We start from the raw sequence: 22,973 nt of genomic DNA, 5'->3' as shown, positions 1-22,973 counted from the left end.
TCATTCCATTTTGCTCCAAAATTAATTATGTCAAATAAGAATCTGTCACACATTATGTTTTTATTGGAAAAAAAATTGAGAGAAAAAAATGATATCAAAGAAAGACAAAAAGTTTACCAAAATTAAAAAAATAATTTAAAAGTCAAATAATGATTTAAGCTAAAATGAAATACAAGTTAAATAAAGGGATTAATTTAATATAAAATAATTTTTATAAGGTTATTTGAGTCTAACAAAAGACTTGTTCTTCTTCTTCTAGTAGTAAATGGAAAAGGAAGGTAAATTATAAAGGGTTAAATCACTTTTTTGGGACCTAAACTTGACAACTTTTCCCATATTGGGAGTTAAATTTTTTTTCTAAGTTAGCCCTGAATTTGACAATTGTCCCACATTCGGACCTGAACCTTTTTTTATTTAAGTTAGGCCCTAAACTTGGCAATTGTTCTTACATTAGGACTTTAACCTTTTTTTTGTCCAAGTTAGTCCTTAAAAACCGTAAAGTTCAATCCCTATTGTACGAATAATTGCAAAGCTCAAGGCCTAACTTGGACAAAAAAAATTCAAGCCCCAATGTGAAAATAGTTGTCAAGTTCAGGCCCCACATTGTGATTTAACCCATTATAAAATATAGAGTTGGAAAAGTGGGAACACGTGGTGTCCAGTACAGGAAATCAAAACCTTTCTCAAGGTCAACCTTCATTACCTAATGCCTTACCTACTCTATATAGTAGTAAAGTAAATGTTAATCGTCATTTTATTTTCTTTAGTTTTATTATTATTTTTTAAATTCTTGCATTGTTTTGTATTTTGTTATTTCCGAATATATTTTGTATTTTATTAGGATGAGAAAATATGGGGTATTTTTAATTTAAAATTTAAAATTTATATGATATTTTAATTTGACTATTATTAAAAATTCTTATTTAAATATATTAAATCATTATATTTATAAACTAAAAAATTAAATTAAATACAAAATAAACCTCGGATACTCCATACAACTTTGAATAAGTTATCAAATATTTATACCATCTATAAAATCTTTATACCAATTAGCATCACGAGTTATTTAAATATCAACGTAGTTAAAAAATTTACAAATTTCTAAAATCAACAAATTTTATTATTAGGTATTTATTTTTTTATTATGATTAAAAAATCAATTATTTGAAAATGTATTTTTTTTAAATCTCAAAAAGAAAATGAATAGCTAGGTTGAAAATTTTATAATTCTTAAAGCAAGGGTTAAAATCGTTGCTGTTAATATAATATTATTTTCTTATTACCTACTATATAAGTATCACTAATCTAATTTAATTAATATAGACATAAAATGTATTTAGTAAATTATATTTGAACCAAATTTAGGTTCACAATGTTATTTATTTTATCAGTTTAATCCTCAACATTCAAAAATTAATTAAATTCTTTCTTTTGATCAAAAAATGTTTGAACTATTAAAATTTTAACAACATTTATATGACAATTTGTTGGACATAAATAAATATTTTTAGAAAAAATATTAAACCTTTTTTCATTTTTTTAAACTTTTATGAAATAGACATGAGTTGCCACATCAATGTCGTTAAAATTTTAATAATTCAGTAAATATTTTCATCTAATAAATGTAATTTAATTAAAATTTGAAAATTGAGGACCGAAGTGATAAGAAACAGAATTAAGACTAATGTCACAAAAGAGGCAAGCATTATGGGCTAATTACTCTTTACACCAAAATAAAATATCAACACTTCTACTTTTAATTGTATTTAACTATATATAATGTGTTAAGTGAGTTGGTGGCATGGATTAATTTTACACCAACTTAATTAGAGAAATTACTTAAAAATTTAATTTTTAATAAAGTAATGAATATTAATATAAATGTGTTTATATCTTTTACTATTTTTATATGAAATGATCAAATAAAATAACTAAAAGTTAAATATCTAAGGGTCAATGAAGGTTTATTAATAATTATAAGGGGGGAAACCAAAAAAAAAATTAGGGGGCGGAATTAAATTATATATTTTTACGATCGTAAAAATGTAATTTTATCATTTTAATAGCCTATATCTTTAAATTGTTTAAAGGATTAAATCAGCTTTTTTTTCATTGTTGAGGGGTCAAAATGTAATTTTACCATTACCAATTTAAAATCTTATAAATTATAAAGGAACTTAAATAAAAAATTATCCATTTTAGAGAAATCGGGGCCCCTACCAGCCCTTCTGGCTCCGGCCCTGTTTGAGACAAAAAGTTGATAAATGCATCTCAAACCAATAAATATTAGCTGCAATATAATAATAAGATACATTACATTTCTAATGATAAAATACATATTCAAATCTCGAAAAATGACATTGTTATGAGGGATCGACATGAATTAGGATGCGTGTGCTTTAATAATCACTATTCAAATAATAAATGATTTTGAGTAGGCCATCAAATGAAAATGACATACAAAGTGAAGTCATTGCCCTTCTTGTTTGGTAAAACCAGGGTGATAGTTTGGTGTCATAAGTAAATATTAATTTACTTCAAGAAATGACAAAAAGAAATCAAGTTATAGGTAGTTGAGGATATAATGAAGGGGTATTAAATATTTTCTAGTAGTTTTTACAAAATTTGAAAAAAAAAATATAAACAAGTGATAGAAAATAAATATCAGAAATATGATGTTATACTCAGTGAAAAAAAAAACACTAGCCATATTATATAGTATAAATATATATGTTATATTCTTCTATTAGTCCATATACTTCGTGAAAGTTGTAGATTTGTTCTCGGTACTTTAATTTGATCAAAATTAGTCATTATATTTTTTGAATTTTGAAATTTTAGTTCTAACTCAAACAGAAGTAGTTAAATATGTTTGGTTAATTTCAATTATTAGTAGTGTACTATGTGTACAGTTGTAGATTTGGTCTATGTTATCCAATTGGATCATTCTACATCCCTATACTTTTCAATATTTGAAATTTTATTCTCGACACAAATGACAATCATCAATTCATTAACTGAAATGATATGTTGAAATATCAAGCTAACATAGCATTACATATATAATATTATGGTTAGTTCGTCAAATTTTGAAAGTAACAAAAATTAATAAATTTAATAGTTATCTTCCCGTGAAAACTAAAATCTTACAATTTGGATTAATAAAATTATTCAAATCAAAATACAGAGACTAAATTTACAACTTTCAAAAAATACAACGATTAATAACAAAATTTAACCATATAGAAACCCACCCACTACTTTCTTATTCTTTACGACATTTTATTTTATTGTTTTTCTCAATCAAACTTTTTGTTTTTAGTCTTTTGTCTCTTTAAAAACATTTTGCTTTTCAATAATAAGTTGCTTTCCACCGGCACTACTGACTAAGGGTGAGTTTGGATGGGCGGTGCGTTTACCAGTGGTTAGTGTAAAAACGGCGGTGGCGGTAAGATTAGATACTGTAACGTGAGATAAAAAGTAAACTAAACACACCGCACTGAATCACCCATCCAAACCCATTGTAAGTTATGTTTGTTTTCTCTAAAGAAAAACAGCATTAGTATTACACGAGTATAAATTTATTCATGTTTACCTATAATCTACAACCTTTTATTACAGTTATCCATCTTCACTGAGGAGACAAAATTTGAATTTTGGGCATATTTTACTCAACGTGTTGAAGAGTTAAGTGCAAACAAAAAGATATACACCATAACTATGGTTAAATTTGTAACAGAGTGCACCATCTTGATCAACTTTTGATGATTTCATTTTAGCTTTATCACTGTTAAATTGTGCCGATAATGAATTTGGGCTAACCATGATCATAATGTTAAAGTTCTCAAAAAAAGTTCTCAAAAAATTCTCTTGTAATATTGAGGATGCATAAAATCAGTCTGAAAACGGCCCTAATTTCCTATCTACTATTTTGGAAAAAAAATCTAAAAAGTAAAAAAATAATTGAGCGTGAGTTTGGAGACGGTAAGATGCGGTGCATTGCGTTTAGCTTATTTTTTGTCTCATGCTATAATATTGTTAAAATATCTAATCTCACATTCACTACTGTTTTTACACTAACTGCAATTAAATACACCGTCAATTCAAACCCACCTTAAAAAAAACACTAAAACTACAACTATTAACATCGCTTTTAGAGAAAGCATAGCGGACTATTGACACTGCTACTTTTTTCAAGTAAAGTAGAACGAATTTTATTTATGAATATCTCTTACTTGATAGTATCTAATAGATCTTGTTTTCTAGAAAAATCACTACGAGAACAGTTAAAAAATACTAAAAATAAATTGCGAAAGAGAAAAGTTTGTATATTTTATAATTAAATTTAAATAAAATATAAGTATAGTCATATATATCAAATATATCAAAACTTACAACGCAAATTATAGATATAATGAAAATTGAAATTACAAAAAAATATATGTATATAATCGAATTTAAATTAGAATAAATTTGGATAATACTCATGTATATGATACGACTTGAATAACATCAAATGATTCGGATTGAACCTAGTCCCAAAGATTTAACAAAAATTTACTTCTTTATTTCATTTCGAAATTGTAAAGTTTTAAATTAATTCAATAATAAAATTATAATTTGACTCTTCCTAAATTTTTAAATTTAATTATGGTCTTACAAAAATGAAAATTTTATAGTTTAATTCATTAAAAATTTATAAAATTTTGCTTTCTTACAATAATAAAATTTCATTTTAACTCTCTCCAAAGTTTATTATTTAAATTCTACCCTTCAAAAAAAAAAATTATCGCTTTGCCCATGGTCTTTAACCTATCACTAGAGTATGGATTGTGGGTGAAAGTTTTATGTAATAAAGTTATAAAAAATTGGCATAATAATTTATTTTACCTTTCAACTTTACAGAAAAATCATTTTAGTCATTTATTTAATTTTTTGCCTCTTTTAGCCCTTAAACTTGCATTGTTTATTAAATCAACTCAAAATGGATGGATAAGTTAATATCTATAAACTTTACCAACGTGGCATATACGTGATTTCCGCTTCATCAATTAATTAATTTTTAAATTTTTTTAAAAATTAATTAATTTCTAACATAACATTCACATGGCAGTGATTTGACCAACTCAAACAATGTAAGTTTAAGGGCTAAAAGAGGCAAAAATTAAATGGGAGCTAAAATAATTTTTTTTAAGTTGAAAAGGTCAAATAAGTCATTATACCTAAAAATTTATACAAACCAACTTGGTTGAAATGGTAAAATTAAAGAGAAAATCATACGATCTTAAAATATTTTTTCTAGACTTATCAAAATATAAAAAGATATAAATAACCTCAAAAGAAAAATCCGATTAATGGGTAATAATGACTTTATAAATAATAAGTATAGATTAAACCAATGTTTTATATCAAGTCCATTCGCAAACGATAAGGGATTTTATTTTTACTCGTAGAGGTGAGCAAAATTTGATTCGATTCGAAAAAATTAAAAAAAAATCAAATTTCGAGTTCAAGTCAAGTTAAACTTTACAATTCGAATAACTCAAATAATTCGAATAATAGATTGGTGTAAATACGCCTTTAGTTCTGGTTAATTTTGAAAATGAGCAAATTATTCTCTATCTTAACAAAAAATACAAAATAATTTTAAAATAAATTTAGAAAATTCAAAATAATTTTTAAAATTCAAAATATTTATAAAAATTTCAAAATTTTTATATTTTTTTAAATTATAAAATTTTTAAAAAAATTTAAAGAATATATAAAGAAAGTTAAAATTTTAAAATTTTTCTAAAATAATAATTTTGGGATCTAAATAAGTTAATTAATTATTCAAGTTTATCATACTAAAATATCTTTTTTTTTTGTTATTTTGCTTTGAAAAAGTTTTCAAATATATATGGTTTCAAATTTATGTGCTCTAACATGTAACTAGTTATACTGTAACAATATTTTAATTTGACATGTTTAATTTTTTAAATTAACTAGAATAATTTCACTCGATTCTACTTGACTCGATTCGAAAAAAATTTTAAATTGAACTAAGATGATAAAATAATACTCATCAACTCGAAATTTTTTCACTCAATTTTATCGAATGCTCACTCTTATTACTTGTGGTATAATATGTCCATCCCTAAATTCTTATCACAGTGCTTAGTAGGAATATTATTTATTTATTATGCTTAAATATATAATTTAATAATAGATTTATTTATTTTTAAAATGTTTTATTATAATTTGATGTGGAAAAAATATTACTATTTATTTATTTTTAAAAATGTTTTATAATTTTTTAAGAGCGTTTTTACTCATATTTTAGTTTTAAATTTAAATTTCTACTGATTATTTTTATTTTATATCTACCTATAATAATAATATATATATATAAAATAAGTTTTCTCGCTTATGACATTTAAAACTAACCTGCAGCATAAAAGAAGCTAATTAGACGGACAAGCTCGATCCTTTTTTTATAGAAAAAAAGTAAAATTTTTCAACTAAGATGGAAATATGTGAGTGATATTACCATAAGCAGGATTGGACTTCTCATCTTGCTGCTCTTCTTTCGGTGGTCATACTTCTCTCAATTTTTACCTTCGTCTGCTTTAGCTTACCTGAAAATACAATGACAGCCACAGGGTTGTGTTGATTCACAAACGGATAAAAAGGAGAATGACCTGCGGTAAAAGCTTGAAATTGAAGTTCATGCTTATAGTGCTAGTGTATTCTATAATTTGGGTTTCTCTCTGGGATCATCGACGTCAATACATCAGAAAAGAAACAGTAATTCATTAGACTGAAGCAAGAACTTGACAATCGTTATATGCATAGCTTATTGAAGTATAAGTAGAAGACAGTGAAGAGCTCAACTCCCACAACATGCAATATAAAATTTAATCACCTTTGAATTTCATCCTCGTCTTCATCCTCAGCCTGGTTATATGTTTTCAAGTACAGGTGTCAGCTTTATGTGATTCTTTTTTATAATCCTAGTGTAGAAGATATAATAGCTGTCATGAGAAGCTGTGTTGGTTGCCACGTGTATTGTATTCCCCTACCACGCGTAGCTCTGCATGCCAAAGCAAGCTCCTTATCATGGCAGCTTAAAACCCTCCATGGAGCCTTAATCTCTCTAAACCAGTTACTAAGCAACCACAAATCGATGTCAAATCATGCGCAAGTTCCAGGCGAGCCCACTGAAACCACCACTTCCCTCGTCGAGACCGCCACCGGTGCCATCCAAGGCTTCCGCCCCATCAAACAAATCCATGAACATCTCTGCGCGTGCGTATTAATCTTCCTTCCCTATTCCGTTTCAATGTTTTTTTTAAAGTTAAATCATTTGTTGTTGTAGATTTCATTTCTACGGCTACGACATGACCCGTCAAGTCGAAGCGCACCATTTCTGCGCACATCAAAACGAAGAAATGCGACAATGTCTCATATATGACACCCCCGAAGCCGATGCAAAGCTCATCGGGTTGGAGTACATGATATCGGAGAATTTGTTTTTGACGTTGCCGGACGAAGAGAAGCCGCTTTGGCATTCGCATTTGTACGAAGTGAAGAGCGGGGTGTTGTTTATGCCGCGAGTTCCGGGGCCGATCGAGAGGCATGGTCTGGACAAAGTTTGCAAGACTTATGGGAAGACCATCCATTTTTGGCAAGTCGATAAAGGTGATAATCTCCCTCTTGGGTTACCTCAATTGATGATGGCTCTCACTAGAGATGGTCAGCTCGATGAAGAACTCGGTCGAGGTAATAATCGAAGTGTGTGTTTTTTTTTTTTTTTTTTTTGGATTTGGGGTATCTGAATGAATAAATGAATGGCAGATGTGGAGAAGCGATTTGGGGTATCATTTGAGAAAGAAAGGGCGAAGAGAGCTGAGTTGACGGGTCCAACACATGGGATTCATCCATTGGCAAATGGTGGTGGGAAAGGGCTGATCCCTAAACTCAGGGAGGTGGATTGTAAGCCTGCTGATTCAGTTCCCCGGGTCTTCGTTTGAATCATCGTATCTTTTGAGTATACGTTTCTTAACAGCAATTACGAGGTGAAACTGATGTGATCAAAGAACAGAATCTACCATTGTCCCTCATGTTTATGTTGTTGTAATTTTGATATTTGTGTGATGTACTGGATATAAATAACATATTTGTTTTTTTTTTCAAGTATTTGTTCTTAATTATTTGTGTATTTTCGATATATATATATTTAATATCAAATCTAATTTGATATATCTGATATTTATTCTACCACATGTTGATATACATCAATAAGTTGAAAATAGTTGAAATAAATGTAACTAGACTTCTTCTAAACACTTAATTAAAGTTAACAGGAAAAATGATTCTATGAAATAGAAATATTATCTCTTTTGAATAATTTTGTGTCATATTAATGATTTTGAGATTTTAATTTGAATTTAATTTTTATCGGATAAAAATACTAAAGTTTATGCTGATGTAACATAAATAAAATGATATCCTGATTTCTTACAAATATCCTTTAATTTCCCATAGATGAAGACTTTGTTATTAAATTTAATATTTTAATATAGTTTATTGGTATTTCATTTGAAATTTAGGATATAATTATTTTATATTCTAAATGTCCATTGTTTTTGCCACTTAACAGAAATTTTACGTAATAATGAGGGTTAAAGAGCTTAAAAAGAGAATGATCAAAATCTCAAAAATTATAAATATTAAGAGCGAATTTGACATTACACCTTTGTTATTTTATAAATTACCAACTGAATTGAAATCTTATTGATTGATGGATGATATTAATTTAATCATTTAAGATATATATATAAATAATTAGGTTTAAATAAAAATAAAAATATATTTAATATTAACCATTTAAGATTTTATTTTCTTATTGAAAATTCATTTCATTTTAAAAAAAAGTAGAAATAAAACTGAACAAAAATCTCTTAAAGACAAAGAACAACAAAGTCCCATACCTAGTTACATTGAACAGAGAAAGTGATTGAGAACTTTAATCCCATACCAAACGAAGGTCGTGAGGCTAGTAAACTTAAATTTTATGAGGGAGAAAAGAACTTGTTTTCTTGAATTGGGTCTCGAACAAAAAAAAGACGTCAATACATTACCATGATCTTCTCAACTAATGAGATAGTCAATCATCAATTATGATGCAATGATTCTTTGCTCTCGTGGTAATGAAAAATATGTTTTACCTAAATAAACGATGCCTAGAAAAATTTGAGTTCAGTGAAAAATTAAATTGAGTTGATGGGGGTTGAGGGTGTATATATAGATTATAGCTGTCAATAGAAGCGATGTTCATTGCCACGTCTATGGTATCCCTTTCCACGCGTAACTCTGCATGCACCAGCAACACTCTCAATCTTCGATCACGGCAGCTTAAAACCCTCCGCCGATCCTTAAATCCCAAACCGCTAATTAGCCAACCAAAAAATTAAACCATGTATCACCCTCAAGTTCCAGGCGAGCCCACCCAAACCACCACTTCCCTCGTCGAGACCGCCACCGGCGCCATCCAAAGCTTCCGCCCTATCAAACAAATCCATCAACACCTCTGCGCGTAATTCCCCCTTCTAATCTTCATTTCCTGTTATGTTTCAATGTTTTTTTAATTTGATATCACTTTGTTATCGTTACAGCAAAATCTGCATTTAATTACGCTTTTGCGATGTTACATTACGATTTAAAATGTAGCTAAAAGAAAAGAACAGCGTTTTAGCGACGTTGATGCATAAAAAAACATTGCTAATTCCGGCTAGTTAGCACCAATGTTTGTTTAAACTCCACCAGATCCGTTGGTCTGACTGACTGATCTGAGTACTAGTCCAGAAAGAAATAGTTAAAATTCTAAATTTTGTTGTAGATTTCATTTCTATGGCTACGACATGACCCGTCAAGTGCAAGCGCACCATTTCTGCGCACATCAAAACGAAGAAATGCGACAATGTCTCATATATGACACCCCCGAAGCCGATGCAAAGCTCATCGGATTGGAGTACATCATATCGGAGAATTTGTTTTTGACGTTGCCGGACGAAGAGAAGCCGCTTTGGCATTCACATTTGTACGAAGTGAAGAGTGGGGTGTTGTTTATGCCGCGAGTTCCGGGGCCGATCGAGAGGCAAGATCTGGAAAAAGTTTGCAAGACTTATGGGAAGACCATCCATTTTTGGCAAATCGATAAAGGTGATAATCTCCCTCTTGGGTTACCTCAATTGATGATGACTCTCACTAGAGATGGTCAGCTTGATGATGAACTTGCTCGAGGTAAGTACACCGAACCCATCAGTCTAGCTCCGGACCTCCGGTTAAATACAAACAATTGAAATGGAAATAAAAATGATGCAGATGTAGAGAAGCGATTTGGGGTATCATTTGAGAAAGAAAGGGAAAAGCGAGCTGACATGGCGGGTCCGACACATGGCATTCATCCATTGGCCAATGGTGGTGGGAAAGGGCTGATCACCAAACTCAGGGAGCTCCATTGCAACCGTACTGATCCTTCATTTGCATCATCACAGCTTTAATATAGTAATCTTTTTAGCAGTAATGCACCTTTCGTTCTCTGCAACAGTTACAAGCCAAGCACTACTGTAATAAAACTACACAATCTACTTTTGTATCTTATGTTATATATGATGCTTTTTTTTCAAGTATTTGTCTTTAATCTTCATATTATATATATGTTTATTAAATCGATGTAGTATAATCAACAAACCTTACTTGTAAGTAAGGCGCAGGTGTTGGGTGCAAGTATGACGGACATTTTTGGACTATTTTTAGACTCCAAGCAAAACAATAAAATGAGCTTTTTTAAGAAAATACAAAAATTAAAATTTTTTTGGGCCCGTGACTTTAAAGGTTAAAATTTTTTTGAACCCATTAAAAATTATAAAACAATATTTTAAACATTTTTTAGTCTGGGTCCTGAGCGGTACGATCTGGATGTTTACTCTATTAATTGATTAATTATTAATTATTGCTATAAAATTTAAAATAATTACATTTTAGATTAATTATCAAGTGAAGCCGGTGAGTGCCCATAGTTCGTTTGCTTTTCCCGGACCCATCTGTATTAAGTTTGAATTCATTCGTATCATGAGGTTTCCAAGAGACCGGAGTTAAGGTAGGAAAAGGAACACGATGAATCACAGAAGAATAAGAAACAAATTTCCCTTTTCTTTGGTTCCAGTTAACCAAAATTCCTAAATAGCAAATGCGAACACTGCATACCAAAGGAGAAAAGTTCATTCCTTAGACTTAGAGAACAGGTTAACAGTAAGCCAATTTATTCAACAGGGCTAAGGTCTCAATTTATAATGAATTGAATTAGACAACACAATATTGAAGAATGTGGGAGATCTTTTCAAGGACTATAAAGTACCACAGACAAAGTTCCTCCAACAAAAAAATGTCTACTTCTAAGAAAGGTCCTCCAACAAAAAAATGTCTACTTCTAAGAAAGGTCCTCGTTGGAAGAGTGCAATGCCCACATTTAAAAATTATAATAATCGGGGGGAGTTTGGCTTTCCATATTGACTTCCAAAGGACATTAGGATTGAGGGTTCTAGTATCAATACCAACAACAAGATCATAAGCACTAGCCAAAGAGAAGTTCCCATCACTAGTGCAACCCAACATAAGGGATCAGACCATTGGGCAAAGGGGGTACTTGATAATACCAATCAAAACTCGGGGTAAATTCAAAGAGGGACATGAAGGCCTTTAATCTTCCCACTTATCCCACACTTGTTTAAAAATCATGAGTTCCTCTTCCCTTAAGAATGGTCCCTGGAGCAATTCTCTCAAAGGTCCCATGCCCGACCAGTTATCCATCCAAAAGTTCATAGAATGACCATCCTTTATCACACATCTGAATCCAAAAGCTAGGAGTGAACTAATACTCCGGAGGAATTTTCAGGTCAGTGAAACATTTGAAGCTAATAAAGAATTCCTAGGATCCTGGACATATTTTGCCATGAGCAACTTAACCCAAATACTATCCTTCTCGTATATGAGTATCCATCTCAATTTCATAATAAGAGCTTGATTTTTAAATTTGGCAACCGAAATGCTTAAAACACCCAGGGCTTTGGGACGAGATATACCCTTCCAATTAACGAAATAGATTTTTCTTACCCTTATTGACTACCCCACAAAAATACTCTGTTAAGTTTATCTAGTAGTTTGAAAATGCTCGTTGGGAGTATCCTAATTTGTATAAAGTAGTTGGGAATAAAAGCCATAGTAGATTGCAGAAGAACCAACCTACCAACTAGGGAAAGGAGGTTTGCCTTCTAGGCTTTCAATTTGTTTTGGATCTTATCCATAGTGAAGTTAAACTCTCTTCAAGAAGACCGCCCAAGAAGGATTGAAAATCCCAGATATTTTCCAATGTCCGAGGATTCTTGGATCCCTAAGAAATTAACTATCAGAGCCTTTATTCATGGCAAACAATTGGAAAGAAAACTATTTTAGATTTTTGAAATTTAATACACTAACCAGATTCTCTCATAAATAGATTCAAGGTCTGCCTTATAGCCTCTATCATTCTTGAATAAGTTTTCCCAAAGAGGATGATGTCGTCATCGAATAAAAGACGGGAGAAGCTTGGGCCGCTCCTCGACGCTCATATCAGTTGCCATTCTTTTTGATCAATTGCATGAAGAAATTGGAGATGAAGAAATTCCATGCACAAGATAAACAAGTAGGGAGAGAGATGATCTCCTTGTCTAATTCCACGAGAAGGATTGATCGTTAAAAAAATGAAATTCAAAGTTGGGTATCTTTTTGGAAATTATACGTAGATTATTTATCCAAATTTTATTCTAATAGAAGTTTTGATTTAGAATATAGGATTGAATATAGGTTTTTAAGCTGACCCGATTCCAAATTTCATGGGTCAGACCATTCAATTTGAATATAGGTTTTTGACTTAACCCCATTCATTATTTAAAATTTTAAAAAATACATAAAAATAAATTTGCATTAATATTTATATATTTTATAATTAAATTTAAATAAAAATATTTATTTTTTATTTTTTAAAACTGTGATATCGACTTATTTGACGAGTTGAGCTAACTAAGCCTAGACTTGGAATTTTTTTTGGAATCGAATTTAAGCTGGGCCAGTTCTGTAACACCCCTAACCCGAATCCGTCACCGGAACAGGGTCATGGAGCATTACCAGAGTTTACAAATTAATTATCAGACATTTCATTTCATCTAGCATTCATATTAGAAACCAATCAAAATCATACATATTGTTCCTTAAATGAACCCTCGAGGCCCAAATTAAGCATTAGAAACAAATAGGGACTAAGTTGAAAACTCAGAAAAATTTTCAGAAATATTTAAAATTTTCAACACTGCAGGGGTCACATGGCCGTGTAGCCAGGCCGTATGACTCACATGGTTTGGAGACACGCTCGTGTCTCAAGCCGTGTGGGCATTCGAAATAAGGACACATGGTTGTGTCTCAGCCTGTGTCCGTGCTCATGTGAGTATATTGACTTGGGTCACACGGCCAAGTCATACACCTGTGTGCTAGGCCGCGTAAGCATTCCGTTTTGTGCAAATTTTTGATACAGGGGACACGGCCGTGTGCCACACACGGTTGAGACATACGTCCGTGTTTCTGCCCATGTGGACGAAAATAGGCCATTTTACAAGCCATAATTAGACATTCAAAACAAGTCAAAATAAGTGGCTAAACTCAACAAATTACATATAGGCCATCATTAAACAAAATACCTATACATGCCATTAGAACCAAAATCAAAACATTCAAAAGTACCGATAGAACCGATGGATAGTGTGATACAACTCCTACAAGCTTCCAACCCAATCGAGCTTCCGATAATCTGAAAAGTAAAGGAAAACAAATACATAAGCTATGAATGCTTAGTAAGCTCGTATAAACTTTAATCATTATATTTCTTTTCAAATATGAAACTTATACATATCAAGAATAATCCAATATTGATACCACAATACTCATGAAGTTATATTTAATAACTCACTAAGCGAATATGTAATACCCCTTACCCGTATTCAACACTGGAATAGGGTACGAGGCATTACTAGAACGCATACACTTGTAAACGTATTTAACCGAGTTATAAAACTTCATCTAAATTAAAACTTTCAAATTATTAACATGCTTTTAAAATTCTTCATAATATATCCTCAAAATATTATATTCATAATAAATAGGACCTACAAGACCCGATACATATTCATGCAGTTTACAAGTCTTAATAATTCAATGCTTCATTTCCATTTCATTCAATTCACAAATTTCTCATGTTCACAATTCAAATCATTAAGTTTAATTTTAATACGTATTTACCATTTAACTCAACCTTTATCGATTGTACCATTCATTTACACATTTATGAAATTCACAATTTTGCAATGAAAATATCAATTTAGCTTAAATAATAACATCAATTCTACTCATCATCCTAGTATAAATTCACTGCCACTTTCCATTTACTATAATTCTTTTGGGCCCATTTGTCACTTACCATCCTTAATCAAAGTAGGGAACGGTTATGGAAAATTGAGTACTTCACTTCCACTTTGCCATAGTATAACTATGGTCTTGTGTATGATCACTTAGCATTTTCCGAAGCCATAGCCCTACCATGGTCTTACACGGATCACATTTATCACTTGTCACTGATCAGATAAGTGTAGCTAAAGCTACCACTTATCACTTGTCACCAATCAGATAAGTGTAGCTAAACTACCACTTATCACTTGTCACTGATCAGAAGTACTCAAATCCGACGTTCCGCTCAATTTCATCATTTATTCGGTTTTCGCATTGTTATTTTCTTCTCAATTCATCAACAAATATATCTCATCATACAATATATAATTCATGAAATTAACATGTAATCATTAAATTTCAACCATATAAACTTAATATTTTATTACATTTCTACACTCGATTCCTATGCATATCACACAAGATATAAACATATCATTCGACCATAGTCGCAGGCTAGTGTATTTAAACATAACTCTTTTTGGAACTAACCACATGATAAACCATTTCACTAGAGATTACATAATTTAAACCTTAACACCTTTTTTTTATGATCACAAGCATATTTCCAATTAGGCACTTACCATTTCAATGCATAACTTATAAATTTAACGTGGCATAATCCAACCACTACTTGGCCAAAGTCTAAGCATGTACACCAAATATGTTGGCCAAATACACATATAGCATAAGCATTATAAGCATGGATGAGCACAACATTTATTCATGTATCAGGCTTATCAACATATGTTAATTCATAAACCATTCATGACATTACTTCATGTCAAATCATATACCGAATATACCATACATACATACTATGAAACTTTATTTTCACACATGAGCTTAAACCATGACCAATAATGCACAAATATAAGCATCATTTCTATTTCATCGTTTATCAATTATAATCAAGCATATGACCAATTATACACAAATCATTCATATATTTTCCCAAGTTTCCTCCTCCTCCTCTCCATTCCACATCCTTAATGTGTATAACACATTTAAACAACATTTTCCATACTATCACTAGTTTCCTGTATGTAAATTCAAGTTGTCTATCTGAGTCAAAATCATTAATTTATTTATATCTCAAGCTACAGAGCTTCAAATTAAGATCCGTTAATTTTACCTAAAACTAGATTCACATATTTTCTTACCATAAAATTTTCAGAATTTTTGGTTTAGCCAAATAGTACAGTTTATTCTTTAAAGTTTCCCCTATTTCACTACTCGACAGTTTTGACCTCTCTTCACTAAAAATTAATTACCTCATTGTACAAATTTTGGATATTGTTTCTGTTTGTTTCTCTTAAAAATAGATTCACTGAGGATTCTAAAAATATAAACTTTATCCCATAATTATTTTTTTACAATTTTTGACAATTTTGCAAAGTCAGAACAGGGGATTCCAAACTCATTCTGACTCTGTCTAACTAAACTTCAAATATCTCAAAATATATAACTCTTTTGCTTTCTCTGTTTCTTTTATGTGAAAATAAACTCATTCAGTTTCAATTTCATATATTATTAAGCCTCTAATTAAATTTCCACCATTTTTGGTGAATTTTCAAAGTCACACAGCTGTTGCTATCTAAACTATTTTATTGCTAAATGTACTCTTTCATAATTTCACTTTTTCTCACTTTTCTTTTTATCGATCAAGGTCTATTTCTCGTCTTTCTTGATTTATAACAATACATTTAAATTATTTAATACTCACATTATTCAATTTAGTTCAAAAATCACTATTTGGAAAAATTACATTTTCGCTCCTAAACTTTTCATTAATTCCTATTTTGTCCCTAGGCTCAAAAAATGAAATTCATGGAATTCAATCCCCTTTTCAAGCCTAAACGAAATTCATATGTATTTATAACAGTTTATAGATTTCACAAAAATTAGAATTTTTCCTTTGAATTTCACAAGTTTACCATTTAGTCCCTAAATCTCAATTTCACTCAAAATCACTTTGTAAAAGTTGTTTATTTACTAACAACCTTTCATTTTCTACCATAAATTTTCAATTTTCAGCATGTTCATCCATGACACAATTTTCATACCTTGATAATTTTTCAAATAAATCCTCAAAATAAAGAGAACATGTTATCTCGATCTCAAAAATATAAAAATTATTAAAAACGGGACATGATTACTTACCAATTTATGCCAAGAAAGTCTCTTCTCTCTCTCTTAGGGTTTCCATGTAAATTTTGGGGAAGAAGATGATAGAAAAAGATGATATGTCCATGTAATTAATTATCATCTTTTAATTTCCCCAAATTCCAATTGAGTCCTTTTCTTTTTCTCAAATTCCATGGATGATTCATCTATAAAAATCTACCATCTTTTGATTGATAGTCTATTTACCATATAAGGACCTCTAGTTTTGAATTTCATAACTATTTAACCCTTCTAGCTTCTAGAATTCAATTTCTACATTTTATACAAATAGGTCCTTTCCTTAATTAATCACTAAATCAATAAAATTTTCATATCAGTATTTTCATGCAACCTTCCTATCATAATGCAACCCATGTCATAATTTTAAAATAAATTTTTTCCTCGTCAGATTTGTGGTCACAAAACCACTGTTCTGACTAGACCCAAAATCGAGCTGTTACAGAATAAATCTACAGTTTCACCTATACATATTATTCCAAGCATAGTAGGATTTTAAACAACTTTAACTCTTCCAAAATTTCTTTATTTTCATTTGCGTTTCTTTATTTTCCACACTCATTCCATATACATAACACACCAGTCATAAGCATATCATTCAACTATAGTTACTAGCTAGTGCATTTAAACATAGACATTTTTCGAATTAATCACATGATAACTCATTTCATAAGAAATTGCATAACTTAAACCTTACCACTCTTTCATGAGCACAAGCATATTTCCATTTGAGCACTTACCATTTCAATACATCTTATAATTAAACATATTACCATTCAACCAATAGTTTGACACTTGCCTAAGCATCAAACAACAACACTTGTTAGTGTACTTGAACATATTTCGTATAATTTCAACATCAATAACCTTATTATCTCAACATGTCACACTTGAATTTATTACTCGTCTCAACTTACATAATTTTCTTGTATTAACATATCAAGATATTGATATATATACATTTCATGATGCATATCATTCTTTTACTGTTTCTTCATATACATATATCATCTAAGACAACTCCCAATAACTTACCATTCGAAGAATGACTTACGAATAAGAGTATGCCATTTTTAGAAGCCCGAAGGTTGCACAAAGACACATAAGTGCTAAACAGAAACCTGTAAGGGTTGAATGAAAGCTTACAAGAGCTGAATTGAAACTCATAAGGGTTAAACAGAAGCTCAATAGAGCTGAACGAAAACCCATAAGGGTTAAACAAAAACTCATATGAGTTAAACAGAAGCTCGTGAGAGCTAAACGGAAAGTAAACACGAAAGTTCACAACAAATGCTGAACCTCGATTTACTTGGGTAATTTGCCGTCAATTCATCATTTGCCACAGAACGATTGTACTCTGTAACACCCTTAACCCGTATCCATCGCCGGAATAAGGTTTTGAGGCATTACATTTGCACACTTAATATACCTAAATTATTTCTATAACTTTGATTTAACCATATAATCAAATTACATTCATAAAATCATATAAAATTTTACTATTTAACTTTATGCATTTTTCTTTCCAGGTTTATTACCCAAGCTTACCAATTTGTCATACCATTTTATTAAACTTAGTACCAAAACACCAAATATCATTCATTACAACCAAAATTATATAACATTTTAAAGTGACAATTACAACACCTATGTACATGCCACTTTCATTTAAGGAAGAAAACATCACCAAAATTTTTTGTGCTAGAGTCGGGATCGTTCGGATGTTGGACTGGGATTTTAGACTCCTATTGACCTGCGCACGGAAACAACCATACGCTGAGTACTTCATACTCAGTGGTATTACCATAATTCAAATAATAATAATAATAATAATAATAATAGAATATAATTATCAAGCATATAACTATCCAATTTTTTCAAATATCAATTCATTCTTAAACTTTCATTAATTAACAATAACAATTTTTTTAACTATTCTTCAATTTCATTTACATATCATATGTCTCAATTTCAATCACTACATGAACATTAAGTTAATGTCTTTCATTTCCAATTTCAATTTCAATCCACAGTTCAACTTCTTCACATTTTCAATAGTACAATCAATCAAATTAATTTAATCTTTCCCCATTTCGGTTATTCATACTATTAACAAACCTAAACTTTGACGAATACCCGGATTCCAACCCAAACACACCAGTACAGCATATTGTGCCTAAAATGGTACATAGTACCTGATCAGTATACGAAACATAAGTGCCTGAAACGACACACGAGGTGCCTAAAATACAACACATAAAGTGTCTGATATATGACACATAAAGTGTCTGATCGGTAAAGCCGATAAATCCCGTACTCTTCCAAATCCTATGGCATACCAATTATATCCGACTCAGCCCAACTAGTTAATAGGGTATTCAATATATATATTTCTCAATTCAATTTCAATTAATGTCATTTCAATCACAATATTTCATATTTTCCATTTGATTCAATTTCACATTTCAATCAATATTTAATTCAATTTCGACAAGCAAATTCACTTCCAACATCAGTATCACATATCAATTTCCACTTTCTCAATTCAATTCCAACAAAATCTATATCAATCACCAATTTCAATATTCCAGTTCAATACCACAATAGTTCAATAATTCAATTCAAACCATTTCAATTTCTATTCAATAATCACATATAATCACAATTCAATCTAATTTCATTCAATTCAATATCAATACTCAATTTCAATAATCATATTCACTTGAAATCAACTCCATTCAAAACAATATTATCATACCAAATTTCTTACCTTATTTATTTACCATGCATTTCAATTAAAACACAATAATTAATAATAATTAGATTTGAATTATAGTAATACAAACCTGAATTTACTCGATTACTCCTAGACAACTTTTCCCTTTCCTTTCGATGCCGATGTTTCGGGTTCTTTGCTAGCTACGAAAATTAAAATAATTATACCATTAATTACAGCACTAATTATAACAAATAATTGAATTTCTATTCAATTTACACCTTATTTTCAATTAGGTCCTAATTAACTCATTCACTTTACTAACTTAATTCATACTTCATTCTTATTCAAATTCCTATCAAATTCAACCTAACTATCAAGTGTTCATAATAAAACCCTAATTTAAAATTTCTTTCAATTTAATCCCTCAATTACAGAACTTATAACTTATTTTACAATTTAATCCATTTATCAATCCCAACTTGAAATTCATTCAATTAAATCCCTAATTCAACAATTTATCCAACATGAATCATGCTTAAAAACCTATTAACTTCCAAGACTTCAACTTAATTTCAACAAAACTTTGTTTTAAAGCTTCTAAAACATCAAAATTAAATAAAATAGACTTAATTGACTTACCTATTAAAGCTTTAAACCTTCAACCCTAGTTTTTCCTTTTATTTTTATTTTTCTCCTTTCTCCTGCTCTGTTTCGAAATGCTCTCTGCTTCTTTCTCTCTTCTTTTTCTTTTCTTTTGTTTTTATTTCTTTACTTTATATTATAATAATATAATTTATAATAATTATTTAATTAATAAATATCTTTTAATTATAATACAAGTGTATATACATATTTTACTACATTTGTACAACTTTATCACCCTACATTTGGCACCATTTGATTTATTTATTTTATATTTAATTAATTAATATTTATAAATATCTTTATACTTAAATTTTAAGTAATTATATATTTATTTTACAATTGCATAAATATATGAATGACACATGTATAATTTTTACACCCTACATTTATCTTTTCTTAATTTATTCCATAATACAATAATAAAAATAATAATATAAACAATAATAGTAATTAATAATTATAACAATAAATATATATTTAATAACAAATATATGTATTACAAATGTAAACATATGTATTTTACATTTGTACATTATCATCACCATCCACTTGTCATAATTTCAATTTATTTATCATATAAAAATCTTATAACATAATTATTTTAAATTAATTTAACATAATTTATATCTAAATAATTAATTATATAATTAAAATATAACATAAAAATCTAGATTTTTATTACATATATGCTGCCTCATTTCTTATTAATGGCTTAATTCTTTTTATTATTTATTAATCTATAATTCAACTTTTACCCCTTATTCAATTTAGTCCTTTTTACTATTTTCTCTAAATTGAGCTAATTTCACTTAATTAAAGCCTAATTAAACATACTACTAGACTCACAAATATTCCTAATAATTATTTACGAACCCACTTTGCTAAGACGGAGGCCCAATAATGTACTTTTTCGATGCCCGTGAATTTTGGGTCATTACATACTCAATCCCGCGTTCCACTAATTTTGAACATTTAATTCAATTTCATAATTTAACAATAATTTTATTTCCAACAATAGATATGAATGAATGCATAATAACATTCATCAAGTTAATAAATAAACATTAAAGTTTCCGTACGAACTTACCTAAATTGAATTGTAATAGTTGCGAGAGTTCAAAGACTATTCTGCTATTTTTCTTTTTTCACGAATATCTATAGAATATTGATCTAACATATAAAATTACTCAGTCATTAGCATATATTTCAGTTTTAATTCATTTCACAATTTATACCCTTTAATTTTTTTAAATTTACACAATTACTCCAGCTTTTACAACTTTTATAATTTAGTCCCTTAACAAGTTAATCTATCAAATCAACTATTTTTTTCTCAATTAATAATTTATCCAAATATTCTAGGCTATCATAAAACCCTTAATAAAATAGAAATTTAATACCAAACTCTAATATTTTAACTATTTTATAATTTGATACTAACATCAATATTTAACAAAATCATTTTATAATATTATCATACAACAAAATTAATGCACTAAACCCACTTGATATTAATAATTTCTTTCAATATATTAATTTAGACAATAAAAAAACTCATTTCATGCAATTTGGTCATTTTTGATATTTTTACAAAATTACCCTTAAAATTTTACTTTTATTCAATTTAGTCCCTGAGCCTAAAACATGCAAATTAGTCATTTTTAATGTAAAATCATTTCACATCCATAATGTATATAGCATGCTTATATGTAACATTATCTATAATTCCACTATTTACTTATATGTTCATATCAAAGTTGTGCACTTAAGTTATAGTCACTAAATTATTTATATCTTGAGCTACAAAATTATAAGTTAAGATCCGCTTGATTTTTTGAAACTAGACTCAAATATCTTTCTACCATAAAAATTTTAGAATTTATAATTTAGCCAATAAGTATAGTAAAATCTTCAAATTTATCCCTGTTCTACTGTTTGACAGCTTTGATCTTTCTTTACTAAAAAATAATTATCTCTTAGCATGGGGTTTGGATGATGTTTCAGTTTATTTCTCTTGAAAATAGACTCGTTAAGAATTTAAATATATAAATTTAAACCCCTAATTGTTTTTTTATAATTTTTGATAATTTCCCAAAGTCAGAACAGGGGAACCAGAAATCGATCTGACATTGTCTCACAAAAATTCATATATCTCATAATATGAAATTCTTTTGCTTACAATGTTTTTTCTATATAAAACTAGACTCAATAGGATTTAATTTAATACTTTAATTAACCTCTAATTCAATTTTTACAATTTTGGGTGAATTTTAAAAGTCAGACTACTGCTGTTGTCCAAAATTGTTTTGGTGTAAAATGTTGATAATCAAGTTTATAACATCATCATTTCCTTTCTCTGCAATATTTCCCATCACTTCCTCTTATTTCCCTACACTAACATATCAAGAACATAGAACCTTATATAAGAAAACTCTACTTTAACATCATTTTCATGCATTTTCAATGATATCAAACTTAAAAATATATTGAAATCTTGATGTTCTTACCTTGTCCTATTGATTTCAATCTTCAACTTGATTTTCTCTCTCCTCCAGCTTCTATTCCTTGAATCTAACTTGATATTCTAGCTCCCCATAGTCTCCTTGTTATTTTTCTCTTTTGGTAGCTATGAAAATTTTTTTAATTTCTAAGTGAAAATATTAATTTTTTGGTAAAATAACCAAATTGTAAAGAAAATAAAATTTCTCTTTCTTTTCTCTTCTCACGTTGGCAGCATGGAAAGATGAAGAGAATTCATCATCTTTCTAATAAAATATAATTAAAAATCAAATCAAAATATTAATAAACTAATATTTATTTGTTTATTTAATCTAAAATATCACCAACA

The 22,973-nt window shown here is 29.3% G+C and overlaps 2 protein-coding genes across 2 annotated transcripts; both read left to right on the top strand.

Moving 5' to 3' along the window:
* The first annotated feature begins 7,006 nt into the window (after positions 1 to 7,006).
* On the top strand, positions 7,007 to 8,178 carry LOC107890515 (oil body-associated protein 1A). Its single transcript, XM_016814981.2, has 3 exons — positions 7,007 to 7,290; positions 7,361 to 7,764; positions 7,840 to 8,178. Exons 1-3 carry the CDS (start codon positions 7,022 to 7,024, stop codon positions 8,013 to 8,015), a joined length of 849 nt encoding a protein of 282 aa, XP_016670470.1. The 5' UTR covers positions 7,007 to 7,021; the 3' UTR covers positions 8,016 to 8,178.
* A 1,209-nt stretch (positions 8,179 to 9,387) lies between these two features.
* LOC107890516 (oil body-associated protein 1A) lies at positions 9,388 to 10,673 on the top strand. Its single transcript, XM_016814982.2, has 3 exons — positions 9,388 to 9,580; positions 9,884 to 10,287; positions 10,369 to 10,673. The coding sequence occupies exons 1-3, from the start codon at positions 9,462 to 9,464 to the stop codon at positions 10,545 to 10,547; spliced, it is 702 nt and encodes a 233-aa protein (XP_016670471.1). The 5' UTR covers positions 9,388 to 9,461; the 3' UTR covers positions 10,548 to 10,673.
* The last annotated feature ends 12,300 nt before the right edge of the window (positions 10,674 to 22,973 follow it).

Source organism: Gossypium hirsutum, chromosome D09, assembly GCF_007990345.1.
Source record: "Gossypium hirsutum isolate 1008001.06 chromosome D09, Gossypium_hirsutum_v2.1, whole genome shotgun sequence".
Taxonomy (NCBI): domain Eukaryota; kingdom Viridiplantae; phylum Streptophyta; class Magnoliopsida; order Malvales; family Malvaceae; genus Gossypium; species Gossypium hirsutum.
This window is presented reverse-complemented; position numbering and strand designations above follow the sequence as displayed.

Bases quoted from the DNA above. Each gene is read 5' to 3' on its own strand.
- LOC107890516 (XM_016814982.2), top strand. From the start codon at position 9,462: ATGTATCACCCTCAAGTTCCAGGCGAGCCCACCCAAACCACCACTTCC. The intron at 9,581-9,883 runs GTAATTCCCCCT...ATTTTGTTGTAG, and splicing joins ATCCATCAACACCTCTGCGC to ATTTCATTTCTATGGCTACG. The intron at 10,288-10,368 runs GTAAGTACACCG...AAAATGATGCAG, and splicing joins TGATGATGAACTTGCTCGAG to ATGTAGAGAAGCGATTTGGG.
- LOC107890515 (XM_016814981.2), top strand. From the start codon at position 7,022: ATGAGAAGCTGTGTTGGTTGCCACGTGTATTGTATTCCCCTACCACGC. The intron at 7,291-7,360 runs GTGCGTATTAAT...TTGTTGTTGTAG, and splicing joins ATCCATGAACATCTCTGCGC to ATTTCATTTCTACGGCTACG. The intron at 7,765-7,839 runs GTAATAATCGAA...AATGAATGGCAG, and splicing joins CGATGAAGAACTCGGTCGAG to ATGTGGAGAAGCGATTTGGG.